The sequence below is a fragment of the Microcaecilia unicolor genome, chromosome 11, assembly GCF_901765095.1.
Source record: "Microcaecilia unicolor chromosome 11, aMicUni1.1, whole genome shotgun sequence".
Lineage (NCBI taxonomy): Eukaryota > Metazoa > Chordata > Amphibia > Gymnophiona > Siphonopidae > Microcaecilia > Microcaecilia unicolor.
The window spans coordinates 157,800,737-157,817,409 of NC_044041.1; the positions used below are offsets into that span (position 1 = coordinate 157,800,737).

A 16,673-nucleotide genomic window follows, 5' to 3' on the forward strand; every position below is an offset into this window, starting at 1 on the left:
AGCACGCTGCTGCTACACAACTGCTTCCTTCTGGGCTGGCCTCACCTCCAATACTCTCTGAAGAGGTGGGGCCAGCGCAGAGGAAGCACTCGTAGCAGCGTGCGCGCCAGAGGGCGCTGCGAGGCTCGAGCTAGCACTGCTGCCAGAAGGGGATGACAGGGGAGGGAGCAAAACCTTCTGCGCTCCGGCGGGTGGCTGGGACTGGAGGAGGGAAAGCTGAAATCGTGGATTGGTTCTCTATGAGATGCACCGTTGCTGGGTGGGCCCGAGCCCAAAGTGGGTGGGCCCAGGCCCATCCAGGCCCACCCGTGGCTACGCCCCTGGGTTCCAGGACAGTTCTAGGACTACAAAATAGATACCATTTTCATGAGATTTATGGCTCCAAGCATCAAGAATTAAGGCTAAAAAGCTAAAGAATGATTTTTCAGATAATGTAACTAGGATACAAATCCAAAAAATATAACTGACAAAGCAATGCAAAAAACTTCATGTCTCTGAACGTGTCCTTTCAGAGGCAAAGAAAAGAATCTGTTTATGGTGCCTTTTTTTGTTCCTCATTGGCAAATAAATTTGCCCAGGTTATTATGCAAAATTACCCTGTACTCAGTGGCTAAAAGTACATGCACAGGTTTCAGTGGGTGTTATTTTAGGTGCAGGGAAAAGATGGAGCATGGGGAGGAAAGTTAAACAGGAAGGTGTGCGCAGGTTTCTTCTAACTTGTGAAGCCACTTTTCTCCTCTTACCTCATGAAAGCAGTGATCAGGAACAGTGCAGAGACACTGAGGCTTGAATGAGAGAGAAGGGCTCAGTGTGAGACTGAGCCCTTCTCTCAAATGAACTATCACTCTCAACCCTTCATAGGAGCAAGACTTGGAATCTCTGGAAATACCACACTACACTGGGTGTAAGCTCAAAAACAAAACACTGGCCAAAAATTCTCGCTCCTGGCACTAGGTAGTTGGACTGCTTTGGGAGGGGCTTTCCTTTCTCACCAGATAGGACAGGTCAAAAGTTCTCCTGGTTGGTGTTAGACATGTGTTAGTACAGAAGACACCCTGCAATCAGTGTTGCCAGGTGGGCGGTTTTCCGCGAACCGCCGCAGGAAATTTTTGCCCGCGGCGGGTCGCGGTTTTTTGGGCTTCTTTTTTTTTCTTTTCCGCGGTTTTTCGGGTGGTTTTTTCGGCCGCGGGGGGCGGGGTTAGTGACGTTTTGGGCGGTGACGGGGAGGTGGGGTTGATGACGCTGGGGTGGGGGTGTCAGGGGCGGGGTTTGAGTTTGGGCGAGTTTTGGGCTGTTTTTAGGCTGGATTGGGTGGGAAAAAAAATTTTCCACCTGGCAACCCTGCCTGCAATTGTAATTCTAGGAAGGCAACTATTAAAAAAGGTGCAAGAAAAATGTTTCCAGGGTGCTGCTGCAATATGGTATTCTGTGGAAAAACTGGATTTGAATTTAACTTGCATTTTCTGTAGTAGCTCAAGACAAGTTACAGTCAGGTTCAGTATCCATGGAAGCTTACAGTTATCTTAGATAAGTGACTTGCCCAAGATTACAAGGAGCAACTGTAGAATTTGAACTGGGCTTCCCTGTTTTCATCTTGCTGCCCTAAGCATTAGTCTCCTTTTCGTTGACTGATCTAGTAAAGTCTGAGAAGGAAAGCTAATCAGTGGAACTCCTTGTTCCTGTTAATGTGCTCAATATCTGAAGAGCAGTAGTCTGATCCTGTGACTGTTGAAAACTCAACTACTTTTGTTTTGCCTACTTAGTCTTTAGTGAAATTTGTTTTGGAACAAATCCTTGTGAAATGACTTGGGGGCTCATTTTCAAAAGAGAAAAACATCCAAAAAGATGTCAAAAGCACCATTTGGATGGATTTCTTCTCAAAATGTCCAAATAAGAACGATGTCTGCAAAACAGGTTTCAAAAATACCATCTATACATTTCATCTGCAGTGTCCCCAAATCACATAGGGGCATGCTTAACACTTAAGACGTTTCACAACCATAATGTAACAAAACCAAAATGTCTAACAGGACATACAAAAAGAGATGACCACTGTAGGGATTCAGGGTAACCCCCCTTACTTCCCTAGTGGTCACTGACCTCCCTTCTACCCCCCCCCCCCCAAAAAAAAAAAACGTGAATAAAAATAGTACTCAGCCACTATGACAACCTTAGATGTTATAGCCAGGTCCATTCAAGCAGCATGCAGGTCCCCTGAGTAATGTAGTAGTAGGTGCAGAGCACTGTAGGTAGGTGGACCCAGGCCCATACCTCCCCCTACCTGTTACACTTGTGGTGGAAACTGAGCCCTCCACAACTGACCAGAAACCCACTGTACCCACAAATAGATGTTCCCTTCACTCATAAGGGTGATTGTAGTGATGTACAGTTGGGGGTACTGGGCTTTGTGGGTTTTGGAGGACTCTGCACACAAGATAAGGGAGCAATGGCAAGATGTGTACCCAGGAGCATTATATGAAGTCTACAGCAGTCCCTCCTAGGGTGCCCTGTTGCTCTCCTGGAATGTCTAGGGAATCAGTCTGCTAAAAATGCTGGCCCCTCCTACCTACCAATGGCTTGATTTTCTGTTTACTTGAGGGTTTTTTTTTTTATATATATATATATAAATAGCCTGAAAAACAAATGCACAGAGCACAAACCCTTGTTACAAATGGTATTTTTAAAAGTGATAGACGTTCTGCTTTTTTGAAAGTGTTACATTTGCTATTCTGATTTGGGCTGTTTTAGCACAAAATGTCCAAAGTCCGACTTGGACATCATATTGAAAATGCCCCTCCATGTAATCTATTTGGGTAGCAGCAGCAGCAGCTCATATAGGCCATCTGCTGCTGATTCTAGAGCCTGCTCTCTGCTGCATCTTGCTCTTCCAGAAGCAAGGAATTGCATCAGAGGGGGCAGAACACAGGACAGGATGCAGCAGACAGCAGGTTATCTGCTTCTGATCCTGGAGCCTGTGAATCGCTGATGCTGCCTGAGCCCAAGGAGAAATGCATGTTTGGGGGGGGTGAGGGGCACCTAGGAGTATGGGGGCCCTATACAGCAACGCCCGTCATCCCTGCTTAAGGCTGCCCTGAACAGGACGTTGAGGAGAGGGTGAATTTAAACTGACAAGGCTGAGAGTTAACTTTTGGATACAGAAAGGAGTTTGATGGAAATGGTCTTACACCAAAATGGAGTTACCTAAAGAGGTGGTGATCTGACCCTAAAGGATTTTAAGAGCAGGTCAAACATTTGTCTAGAGTAGTTACTGCATCTAGTGTGTAGACAGAGACATGGACTAGAAAGATAAGAGGATAATCTATGACTTTATGACATTTAAAAAGGTAGATGTGTAGCATTTGAATTCAGCACAAAAACAATGGAGCTATTGAGAGGCCTAGGCGAGAAGTTCTTATGGTTAGGTTACCTCACCTTTACATCTGATAATTTCTGCTCCTTCTGCCAATCCCACACAGACAGAATATGATCATTGGAGTCATCCACGGCACACAGATGGCTTCCCCCATTCTGAAAAAAAAAATTGACTGGCTTCACTTTGACATTAGCACAAAAATTTATGTAATTCACAGAAAGTATCTAAGAAACCTCAGACTAATATCCCCAATTTCCTACATTCATTATTTCAAAAATCAAGAATTACTCTCCTTGGCAACTTCAAGAAATCCTTACATGAAAAACATTATCAAACATTAGGAGGAAAAAGCCTCGGTAGACCCAGACCTGCTTCAGTAGTTTACGGTCTATATAGCTATTGCATCTATCACTGGCATAAAAAACCTATGTTTTTATTTTTTTTAAAAATGTACTTATAGAGATAAGAACTCCATAATAATCTCCATTACAAGAGTACTCAGCGTTAAAGTTTGTCACCACCGCAACTTGTCCAACGATAGCCAGCCAGCATGTCTAAATCTGTATCAGGGAGTAATGGTGTACAATAAAGGAGCCATAAATTCCAAAAACGAGAAGAGCTCATCCATGCCGCTGAACTCTTCTAGTTTTTGGAATTTATGGCTCCTTTATTGAACACCACTAGTCCCCAATGCAGATTTCAAAACGCTGGCTGTCAGACAAAGGTGACAAACTTTAAAGATAAGTACTCCTGTAGTGGAGATTGTGACAGAACAGTATGTTTTAAGCCTGTAAAACTGCTTTTATTAATTCCTGAAGTGCATTTCTCTAGTTTGGCCAGTTGGTGGTGTATGTTATGTTTTAAGCTGTTACAAAGAACTGACCTTTCTTTTAGTTAGCACTCAGAGCTTGGATTCCAAATCTATGCTGATTTTCTGTCAAGTTACACTAGCTCCTCTTGGCCCTGAACCAGTACATTTCTTTAGAAAATCACCACTGGCTAACCAAACACAGGATGATATGGTCCTCATAATATCTCTTGATTTGGCTTCTGCCTTTGATCTAGTGGACCAGCTTTTTAATTTCCCAGTTGAGGTCTTTGGGGATCCCCCAGGGCTCAGCTCTCCCTATTCGTTTCAATATTTGAGCCCATAATTAATGCTGATCCACGGTTATGTCTTCAGTGGATATGCCTATGAGGATCTTTGGCTAGTAGTAAGAGTCTTTTCTGCCTCCTTGGATTTTGGTCCCATTACTTCTTATATGCTGGCACTTTCTCAGTGGATGGATTGATCATCAACTGGATTTAAATATGTGACATTTAAATCCAGTTGATGATCAATCCATCCACTTGGACCAAGACATTGGCCTGCTGGTTTACTCGGCGCTGGGACTGCCCAATGTTGCCTTTAACATTTTTAGGTGTTTGTCCCAGTGGTGTATAGTTTTAAGTATTTGGATATATTTGATGCCCAAGCTTACTTTTGCTGATCAAGTGACCTCAATCATGCAGAGGATTTTTTTTGTTTTGCATAAGTTACATACAGTATGTTTTCTTATTTTATGATGCCTCCTTTCACACATTGATCTATGCATTCTTGATGATATTGATTATGGTAATGCTTTTGCTGGTATGCCAAAGGCTAGTCTGAAGAAAAAAAAAAAAAAAAAAAGTTATACTGCTATTCACCCTAAGTTTGCTCATGTATCCGTTACCTTTGGCTTCCAATTTGTTACAGATATAAGAGTATAAACTGTTGCTTTTAAGTCTTAGGGCCTTCTAAGATGTCCTCTTCTCTTGTACATCAGAAGGCACCGAAATAGCTGTGGAATTTAAACTGGCAGTCCCAGCCTTATCTAGAGCATGGAAGGTAGCGACACAGACAGGAGCTCTCGTTTGGCCCTTATCTTGTGGGATTCCCTCCCTGTGGCATGGTGATTTTTTTTGCTATTGCTTTTGGATTACTGTCCTGGGGAGGTGGATTAGCTGGGATTTATTCTGGGTACATACTTTAAGGAATGCTTGGTCTTAGTTGGATGTGCTTTCCTATTTGCCTGTATTCCTTTTTTGACTGGATTTGTTAATATACACTACTTTGTTTCAGGTTATGTGGCATAGGAAACTGAATAAACCATAACCCCGATAGCAGAGTTCCCTCACTTGGGCATCATTCCATCTAGCTGAGCTCATCTGAGCCAAGCTAAAGTCCACATGGCAATTGCTTAACCAGATAGTGAAGTCCACATGTACATTCTACCCACACAATGTTTTTAAGTATGTGTTTTACGAATCTGTACCTACAGTTTCTCAGACTAAAAAAAAAAAAAAAAATAGATAGGTACTTTAAAATACAGAAGCATGTATATTGTTTTAGTCCCTGTTCTATCCACTTCCAGAATGCCTCTGCTAAATGCAGGTAAAAAGAAGGTGCATTGTAGAACATGGGTACATTTATCCTCAAGACTGGATGGGCAAACAGCCAACTGCTATGAGTAACACGCTGTAGAGATGTGTACAGGGCTGGCTAAAAGGTACTGTGGCACCCTGAGCCAACTTTTGCAACAGTGCCCCCCTCCCCTATGATCTAGTAGCTCCCCCTCTGTCTCCCCCCCCCCAATGCATGGGGGTGAACTGCTGGTGATAAAGGGCACCAAAATTCCAAATCTCAATCTGGCATTTATCCCTTCTCATTCTCACCCGCAGTGCGGAAGGAAGATAAAGGCAGAGATAGACTAGGATTTTGGTGCCCTGTTTTAGGGCTACAGCTCTAGGAAGGAGATATACATGTTTCTGCCAGCAGCTAGCAGGGGTTGGGATTTAAAAGGAAGTGTAATAAGGGGAAGTCATTCTTCCTTGAGCCTAGATTAAGGAGGGGATATATTGTATTGATGGCATGGCAGAGTATTTGAGAGACCAGTTATTCTGTGACTTCTAAAACTGAAAAGAAGGCAGGATTATCCTATGCTAAATGTTACCCATTTGGGCCATGTTCTCCCAACTAGTTGGACATAAAGAACTGTTCCAGGAGGCCTCGGAGGATCAGAGGAGTAGCCACCACCCAATGGAGCTTCTGAGATTGTCCAATAGCCCAGGGACGGCATTAGAATAGGAGACACCTCTAAGGAATAATACAACCTCATACCCAGACCCTTTGCCTCCCACCGAGTGCCTACAGAGCTGAATTGCATGTTGCCACTTGGACATACAAGTTAATAGCAGATTTAACTTTACATGCATCTAGAGGAACATGGAGTTTTGTTCCTACTCTGACATGCCTAGGTGGGAGACTCACTTATCCCTAGAATTTCAAAATTACAGACAGTATTTGGCTAGTGATTTAAACTACCTGATACTATCTATATAGTTGTGGGCCAGGTTAGGGGAAGGGCAGAATTAGCTCTAAAAATTATCCAGCGTGACAGAATATCACTGCTATCTGGATACGTTATCAATTTAGTTTAGGCCTGCTGAATAGCAGATAGCCTGGAACAATCATGGGTCAATCTACATTCAGCACCACTAGCAGTGCTGAACAAACAATTAAGTGCCGGTGCTTAACTTAACCCAAGGACCACACTGTTTGAAAATCCAATCTACAGTAAAAGCAGTGAAAATAAGGATATTTACGTTTAGTTAACTTATGCAGCCCTCTAGTGGCAAGAAGAGATACTACACCACCTCCCACCAGAAAGGCAAAGATTTCCTCTGTATCCACTAATCTTTCTTCAGCAAGATCAGAAAGTTTTCTGCACCAAAGAAAAAGGAGGCAATAACTGTAGTATCATGAACTGCTGCAGCTATGTGCGCCACTAGACAGATGAACTTGGGCAAATCTAGATGTAGTTGGCAACCCTACCAGGGTTGATCCAGTCCTGGGCTTACCTGATTACATGCAGGGACTTGTAGTTCTGATTTCCCCATTGGATTCCTTAAGGCAAGGCTACAAATCTCTGCATGCATTGGGGTAAGCACGGGACTGGATCAATCCCGCTGGGTGAATCTGAATCTAGTTGGCAACACTAATAGAACTAAACAGGGGGTTCTCAACCCACACAGCTTTTTAGGGTATCCACAGTGAATCTGCATAAGAGATCTGTGTACAGTGGAAGTAGTTCATGCAAGTCTGAGTAGATTCATTGTGGATATCTTGAAAAACCAGACTAGCTTGGCATGTCTGGAGACTACTGCCCTGGAAGTAGCAGAAAATCTTTCCCAAGACAAGTTGATTCACATCCTGTTTGGGTCTAAAACCTATGATTTGCCTGGGAACTTCTTCCAAAGTCAACTTATGGTTCAAACAAATGAGGAATACTGACTGCCTCTTAAGTACAAAAAGCATTAGAAATTAGTAAAATCAAAAGTGCTCCCAACAGGATGCCTCTGCTTTTGATTATCAGGTGCTGGTATGAAACTTCATGCAGAAATTAACAAAATTTGGAGAACAAGTGAAGGGGAGAAGAGAAGACAGGCAACTTACACATTTAGAGAATCCCACACAGGTAACAGCTCGGTCAAAGGCCCCCATTCCTAGGACATGGAGGGTGTTCAGGCTGACAGAGTCCCAGATACGAATATGGGGGGGCAGTTGCTATACAATGGTGAAAGAGGCAATAAATTAAATATGAATCTGGTACATTAAAAAAAAATAAAATACAGACAAGTTGCCAAAGGTGTCAATACTATGTGCTGTGGAAGGAAAACCTAAGCACTTTGAGGCATATTTTCAAAGCACTTAGCCTTCCAAAGCAGGGGCTTAGTCAGACAGCAGATTTTGGGTGGGTCTAGGCAAGAAGTGGGTGGGCATCAAGTGTGCTCCCACACACACCAAAATAATCTCTCAGCTGGTGGGAAAATGCACTGAAAACTGAGCATGCACAGGTGCCACTGTTGTGTGCATCAGCGATTTCATTACCATCAGGGGGAAGTTTTCAGCTGGTGGAACTTGGGATCCCCACCAGCTACCACTAAACATGTGATACTGTTGGGTGGGCCCAGCCCACCCAGGCCCACCTGTGGCTATGCTGCTGTTCTAAAGTTCCCTAGAAACCTCTGGAACTTTGGAAGGCTAAGTGCTTTGAAAATATGCCTCTTTGTCCATTGGCTGGAAGAACAACCCTTTGTTTCTCATAGCAATGAGTCATTAGGCAATATGGTACAGCACAAACTGATCAGAACAGGTTAGAGGGAGACACTACTCAGGCAGGGGGGAGAGTTCAAGTAGAAACTTTTAATTAGGCACCAATGCTGAAACCTGACATGGGCCAGTGACAGAAAAACTGATGCAATTTTCAGTCAAAATACTGGCCAGTGTCAGATTTTCAGCACTGGTGCCTAATTAAAAGTTTCTACTTGAATTCTCCCTGCCTGAGGGCCAGATGCACTAAATCTAACGAGCCCACAACTTGCGTTTTAAACTGGTTCCAGCCAGTTTAAAGCGCAAGTAGTTTACCGGGGGCATGCACTAAGGGCATTTTCCCTGTCACGGTAGCAGGCAACGAAAAACGGAATGCAAATTATCCAAAGGCTATTATAATGAGCTGCACTACCATTGCAGCTCATTATGAGATGCACTACCGTTTTTCTGATTCCCTTACTGTGGGAACCCTAATGGGAGGTCTGCACCTCTCGTTAAGGCTCCTGTGAGGGAATCGGAAAGGAAAAGGGCCCCAAAAAAAGGTAAAAAAGAAAAAAAAAAAGCAGCGAGCGCACGTGAGGGGCGTCCTTTATGGACGTACTCTGCCTGCGCTTGTGAGGGACGTCTTGTCGCCTTTTTTTTTTTTTTTTTTTTAGTTTTGTCTCCCCGGTGCTGCTCTCCTTCTGTAGCTGTGCGAGAAGGGAATCGGGGACATGCGAGTCGATTCGGAGTTCAGGACGTCCCTTTCCATTATGCTCCTCTTCCATGTCTCTTCAGCCAGAGTGCTGACACCAGCAAGCTAGACGTGCTTCATTGGCTGAAGAGACCTGGAAGAGGAGCATAACCGAATGATTCTCCGACTGTCTACCGAGGTAATGGTGAATGCAACGGAGCTACAACGAGTAGCTCATTTTCATTCCCTTTCCTTAGTGAATTCTCGTTCCCTACCGATTCGCTATGGAATCGGTAGGGAACAGGCGACGACTTTAATGCATCTGGGCCTGAGAGTCATGTCTCCCTCTAATCTGTTCTGATCTTCATTGAATCCTGTAGAGGGCATCCTCCTGCAGCACTGTTTATCTTCTAACTCAATCACTAAATTAAAATTCCAGGACTTGTTAGATTAAACGTTACCTCAACAAGTTTGGGGCCTCATTTGTCAGGCTGCCCACATGGTATATGATACTGTTTAATCGCCAAAGAATCAGGGTTTGGTAACCTCAAGACCCCCCTGAAGGCTCAAGAGGATTGGTGTCCAGTTCTCTAATGAATAGACATGAGATTTAGAGCAGTGTGCATGCAAATCTTTGTATGCCATTCTATCTTCTGCATATTTATTAGAAGTGAAGGATTAGCATAATTGTTAGGTTGAGAATTGGGAATGCCAAGGTTCATAACCTGCTTCTCCTATCCAAATTCCTTGTTATCCTTATACCTCAAACAAGGAAAGGTGATGAGTTCACAACTTAGATTGTGAGTCCCATTGGTTAGGAAAATAGAGCACCTGAGTTAACACCAGTTATGCTCTAACTGAAAAAAAAAAAAAAAAAGACGCCTAAAGTCCTAAAAACTGATTGGCATACTTCTGCAAAGTATGCCCGTTAACTCACAGAGGAGCATTTTCGATATGACATCTAAAACCGATTTTAGACATTTTGGGAAAAACATCCAAAAATCCAGTAGTGAACATGACCATTTTCAAACCAGAAAAACATCCAACTTTGTTTTAAAAATGCCATTTGCTAGATGTTTTTGGGCTTGGTGTATCTATCTTAGGACCATTTTTGAAAAAAAAAAATAAAAATCCAAGGGGAAAAACACACAAAAGCAAGTCATTGGGTGGGGGAGTATTCTTAGTAGACTGGCCAAACAGACATCCTAGCAGAGCACTAGGGGGTACTGCTGTGGAATTCACATTTAAAAAAAAAAAAAAAAAAAAGGTCCCAGGTACACATCTCACTGCTACCTGCTTATATTCTACAGGGAGCCTTCCAAACCCACCTAAAACCTACTGTAGGCCACAATAGCCTTTATGCCTGTAGGTACTATAGGTTTTTGGAGGGCTCACTTTCCATCACAAGTGTACCAGTTATGGGCCTGGGTCCTCTTCTCTACAGGTCACTGCACCAACCACTTGGCTACTCCAGGGGCTTGCTTGCTGCTCTAATAGGACTGGCCATAAAACCTGAAGCTGTCAGAGGCCGATATGTACAGTTTCTTTCACATCTTTGGAGGGTGGGAGGGATATGCCTTAATCCCTCCAGTGGTCATCTGGTCATTTAGGGTACCTTTTTGTCCAATTTAGTTGGGATTGAAACAGGTCTAGACCAAAACATTTTAACCCTGAGATGTTCTTGCTTTGGTCCATTATGGCAGAAAAACAGCCAAGTTTTGGTAATGTCCAAATCCCACCCCCCAGCATGCCCCTTGTGATTTGCATACACTGCAGGAGAAAAATGTCTCAAATCTGAGTTTTAAGAATTGCAATATGGACATTGTTTGGAGAAAAAGTACGTGCAAAGTTCAAGGGGGCATTTTATGCCGTTTTTGAGACCCATTTCTCTTTTTTGTAAATGAGCCGCATAGTATTAAGCACGGCAAAATTGAAAACCCAGCCTATTGGCTAAGGCTGAATGAGCAGGTTGGAAAATACTGACCTGGAGTCTAACCTAGAGAGTTGCAAGGGGACAGAAATCCAACCCATCCCCACTGAAATCTAACCCATCCCCATCTGTCCCTGTAGGGAATCTAACCCATCCCAACAAGAATTTAATGGTACATTAAAAAAAAAAATTGTCTGCTCTCTGGGATCGAGCCGCAGCACTGCAGGGCAAGGAAGAAACGGAAGTTGGAAGTTTGAACACTCTGGTGCACCATTCAAGACTTCTGATTCACTGGCACGGTGTGCTAAGAGATCACAAAATGCACACGCCAGTAGGGTCAGGTGACAATCTGATGGTTCGTGCCTATGTCAAGAGCTGAGATCTGTGCAATCAGCCCGGGAGCAGAGAGGATTAATAGTGTCATAGTAAATGACAGCAGATTTAAAAAATGGAACGTCAATCCAGTCTGCCCAATAAACAATCATCAATTCATGATCAAATCACAATGAATGTGATATTACATACTGATTATGGTCTTTCTGTGGTGTTTTCTGGACATAGACCATAGAAGTCCGCCTGGCCCTATCCTTATGTTCCAACTGCTGGAGTTGCCCTCGAAGCCCACTCCAGCCTATTCATCTTCTCATTTACCAGGACACAGACCATAAAATCTGTCCAGCTCTGTCCTCATGTTCCCGAGCCACTAAAGTTGCTAAGCCCTTTCCAGCCCATCTTAAACCAGATTGCCATATATGAGACACAGACACACAGGTCTCCAGTATCAGCCCTAGTTCATCACAGCCTGAGTCGCCTCTAAGTGTCATGCAACATCCACACACATGCAGCCATTTTAGTTTTTTTTGTATAGCTTCCATTTTCTAATTAGAGATCCTCTATGCTTATCCAATGCCTTTTTGAATTTCACCACCATTTGTATACAGTATCTACCACCTCCTTAATGGAGACTTTCCACATCTGTGCTTTTAAAGCAAGGAGGAGACGGAACTCAAAGAACTTTGTACTCGGTAGGTGAGAGGCTGGTGCAAGTGCAGCATACACTTCCATGGGAACCCCACAGGAACTGCTTCCGTCCCACAGGAACTGCTTCCTTCCACACGGGATCCCCGCGGGAATCCCACAATCCCCATTCCCATGCAAGTCTCTAGTCTGACCTTCAAAAATCTGATTTGCATTTAAAATATAGTACTGTGGCAGTATGTTCCCATTCTCCCCCTCTTAGCAACAAATCCCTTTCAGACTTAATTTATTCCCCTCATTTTTTTTTTTTTACCTCAACAGTACAAAAGTCACCTATGACTTCCCTGTAGGGTCTATGGATAGGCCACTCTGCCCATTTTGCTACAGAAATAAATTCCAGCCTTTAATTTTTATTTCTGAAATTCCATCCATTTTTATTCTTCCAACTCAACAGAAGCTGAAAGAATTATACAAAAAGAGTTGAGAAATGTCTGTATTTGTCCATCAAGGGGGAAAGGGTGGGGGGACTACTGAAAGACATGTTCTAAAATACATACAATAAATATAGCAGTTACAGTTGTGCCTTTCAAACTATCCCCTGTTCCAACTCCAATCCCCAAACTACCTCCACTTTAACACTGCAACCACCCCCACCTGTAGGTGCCCTACCACCCCAAACTGCTCCAACCCCTCTATAATCCACCCCCTGCACACACACATCAGTGTTGGAAAAGAATTCTGTGAGCCATGCTATGCATTCTCTCTACTTGAAATGATTTATCTTAACACTGAGGCAGTACACCAATTCTATTTGATTCTGGGTATTTAGATTCTTCACTGATTGTAGCGGGATATAAGTGGGTTACATAAAGTTCAAAACGCAAATTAAAGATACTGATAGATCTATGTTGAAATCTCAAACTGCAGTGACAAATCAAAGCATGAACAAATTCAACTGCACAGACAGTGAGGGAGGGTAAGAAATGTGCTCTGCCCCCATATTCATGCAGGAAGGGTACTCACTGTTTATATGTGTTTTATGCTATTTTAAGTAGGATAGGACTACAAAGTGATATAGTTGTAGTTCTCTTGCAATAGGCTCTGAGCCTCTGTTCCTGTTCCCTATGCCTTGAGGGACTTTTCCTATTGATTGGCCCTTTGTCCCTGTGTATGTTGGGCTGTAGCCCACCCCATCTCTTCCCTTTTGGGGTTGAGAGTGTGTCTAACTTTGCTGTACCTGGGGGGGGGGGGGGGGGCAGGGCTCACAACTCCACAAAATATCCCCCCTCCCTCCAAGAAAGCCAGATTCCCTCTCTCATCCCCCATGTATATCCCCTCCCCAATTATACAGCCTCCCTCCACCCACTACCCCTCCCCTCCTGTACCTTATTATCGTACCCTGGTGGTCTAGTGGCCTCTCTGGGGCAGCTGCTGACCTGTCTTGCTCCCAGCGCCACTTCAAAATGGCTGCTGAGAGTTGAAGTGACCTTGCAAGACTTCAGAAGTCTCGCAAGGTAGCTGCTTGAACTCTCAGCAGCCATTTTGAAGCAGCGCTGGGAGCAAGACACTTTCCTGTCCCGAAGAGGCCATTAGACCACCAGGGCACGATAATAAGGGAAGGGAGGGGAGGATATGACACCCTGAGGCCCACCTGCATGACCCGCAGTGTCCTCAAAAAGGACATGCCAAGGTAAAACCGGACATATGGCAACCCTTGCTGAACCTGTTGCATACTCTTTCAAGCTACTGTAAAATAACTAACCAGTTTAAAAAGTATTCTTCAAAGCATCTACTCTTCTCAGTTTTGTGCCGAGGTCTCCTGGCTCGCAGGGTGAGCTAGTAGAGAACACACTCCAAGTACTGGAAGGTGGAGACTCTTGTTTAGCACATCTAACCAAGTTATTTCCCTTTGTCTGAACTGGCATGAAAGACTTTGGTTCAAGAGTTCCGAGTCTTCACAGTGATGTTCTATACACTGATTATCTGCATGCTAATCTCTTGAGTAGTGAGAGCAGAACAAAATGAAAACTCACCTGTTTTTAAATTCTAAAGGGGGTAATGTTAACAGTCTATAGGCACCTAATCTATAAAGGAAAGTAGGCCACTTTTTTTTTTTTTTTTTTTACAGAAAAAAAAAAAAAAAAAAAAAAAGGCAAAATACACACCCATAATTTAGGTGCAATTATGCCAGCCACCGAGGTGGAGTAAATGCTTGCGCCTAAATGTCAAAGTGGTACATAACTTACAGTAATCTAAGTTATAAGTGTAAGTCTGTCCATGCTCCAGACTCCACATGACTACCTGAACATACACTATGGGGGCCTTTTACTAAGCTGTGGTGGGCACTAGCACATGCCAAAAAGTGATGCCCATCCTGCAGTAGTGTGCACTAATCCAACATTAAAAAATAGTTTATTTTTTGGCTTAGGAGGCATATCTGTGGGCAGAGAGTATGTGTGTCCTGTGGTAATCAGGTAGCGTGGGTACATTCCTCAATTTGCACATGAGCCCTTACCACCTAGTAAATAAGTGGTGGTACGGGCTCCCATGGTAATGACCGCATGCTAATTGGGAAATAAGCGCATGGCTGTTTCAGGAACTATACAAATGCGGCCATTTTACCATAATGCTAAAAGTGGCTGCAGTGCATGGTAAGCACCAGGCAATTTTGAGAGTTGCTTAGTAAAAAGGGCCCTATGCAAGTTACGCACATATTTACAGAATAGAACAGATTTTTGGCATTTACATACACACAAATGTTTAGAATAGTATGTTGGTGCTCACTTAATAGAATTATCCCTAAAGTGAACTGGGAAATAAAAATGTGCGTTACAACAGAAAAGATACTTATGAAAATACAAAAACAACACAACCCAAGAGAGCCAAAAGAACAAGTAAGCTAACAGTGTGAGCATTTTGGTTTTTTTTTTTTTAATGCAGGTTGAAAGTGATTCTTCTCAGCCATGCCACCTAAATTTTTTTGTAGGATATATGTTTTACCTTGCCATCCTGGGATGTCCCAGCCACCTGACCTGTTGCGATGGTGACCATATCAGGATGGACTGAAATGCTAAACAGAGTTAGCAAGGAAACAGCATTAGTAGGGGTCCATATGTCAATCCATTTAAATGAGATTAAATAAACTTTATGCAAGTCTCATTTGTCTAGGGTTTCTATTTGAGAATCCAGATTAATAACACTTTCAATGAGTTAAATAAGGGAACAGTTTACTCAAAAAGGTGCTAAAATATATGTGGGACTTTCCCCTTGTGCTAAACCCATATTTAAGGATTCTCTTTTTGCAGGTCTCATGCTAGTTTTTCCATTAGCATTCAGGACTTGCAAAAAATTGACACAGGCAGGAACACTTACCACCTCCTATTTAGGAGGCACCAAATGCGCCTGTATTAAACCTTGTGTTATCCAGTTAGCATGCAGTAATGCGAATTCACTAGCTAGATAATGCTTCTACTTCTATTCCCCACCTAACACATCCCCGCCCATAAAAACACACCATTAGCATGAACCAACAAGCAAAGTACTGCATGCTTCAACATATTCTACGATAAGCCTTCCCCTCCCGCCCCCAAGTTAAATATGCATTGGTGCTTAACACAGTTTAGTAAAAGAGCCCCTTTGATTCTAAATATAGCCTTAGTAATGTATATTCTAAAAATATAACGGAGGTTACTCCAGGGACAGTAGCTAGTGCTTGGAACTTCCATACATTTCTAATGTCTATGTAATCAATAATATGAAATGAGGCAAATACTTCTAGACTGGAGCGGCCACTGCACAAAGCTTACCAAGCTTGCAACGTTTGCTTTAGACCAGCTACACCGGTTTAAAGCAAGCGTTAAGCGAGTAATACTCAAAAGGGTTTTCTGTGGCTCTAATGTGTGCTATTAGCAGCTACCGAAAATCCTATGCAAACATATTACAAGTTCATTAACATTATGAGCATTCCGTGCTATGCACAGAAAGGGAGGTCCTAGCTTTAACAAGGTAAACTTTATGGCAGCTATGGAGCAGTCGGAGGAGGGAAACAGGCAGCTGTAAACGTTGCCTGCACTCCCCTCCTCATTACTGTACTCTCCTGATTAAAAAAAAAAATTATATATATATATCCCTGGTGGTCCAGTGGACCCCTTCATGACCCCACACCCCAATAAAAAATACCTGGTGGTCCAGTGGATCCCCTCCCGAACCCCCTCCCACTCTAGTGACGCTTCCTATACCTTCAAAAAGCTTGAGGCAGGAGCAACACCTCCTTCCTCTGGGCCTGCCCTTTGCAAAATGATAGCACCCAGCCCCTGCCCAGTGCATCCTGGGATGCAATGGGAGGGGCTAAGTACCATATAAGGAAAATAACCTTCTGCGGACGCAGGGAGGGGTTCTTAGATTTTGTGGAAGGGGAAGAGGGGTCACAAGACTACCAGGGAGTTTGAGTTGCATAACAGAAGGCTAGAGGGGGTCTGCTGGACTCTGGTGAACCCCCCCCTTGAGCTCCACCCCCCACAATCACACAACACAAAAAACTCCATCCTGGTCAAAATGTCAAATGCGCAAGTCGCAAAACAGCGAC

General features: G+C 43.4%; 1 protein-coding gene across 3 annotated transcripts in view; it reads right to left on the reverse strand.

Moving 5' to 3' along the window:
* The window catches only part of EML2 (EMAP like 2), a 312,721-nt gene that overhangs the window by 160,031 nt on the left and 136,017 nt on the right, over positions 1-16,673 (reverse strand). For all 3 annotated transcript variants that reach the window (XM_030218113.1, XM_030218111.1, XM_030218112.1), the window contains 3 exons: positions 15,089-15,158; positions 7,851-7,961; positions 3,433-3,528 (listed from right to left, as the gene is read on the reverse strand). In XM_030218113.1, the coding sequence (XP_030073973.1) occupies positions 3,433-3,528; positions 7,851-7,961; positions 15,089-15,158 (277 nt within the window). The remainder of the gene's footprint in view (positions 1-3,432; positions 3,529-7,850; positions 7,962-15,088; positions 15,159-16,673) is intronic.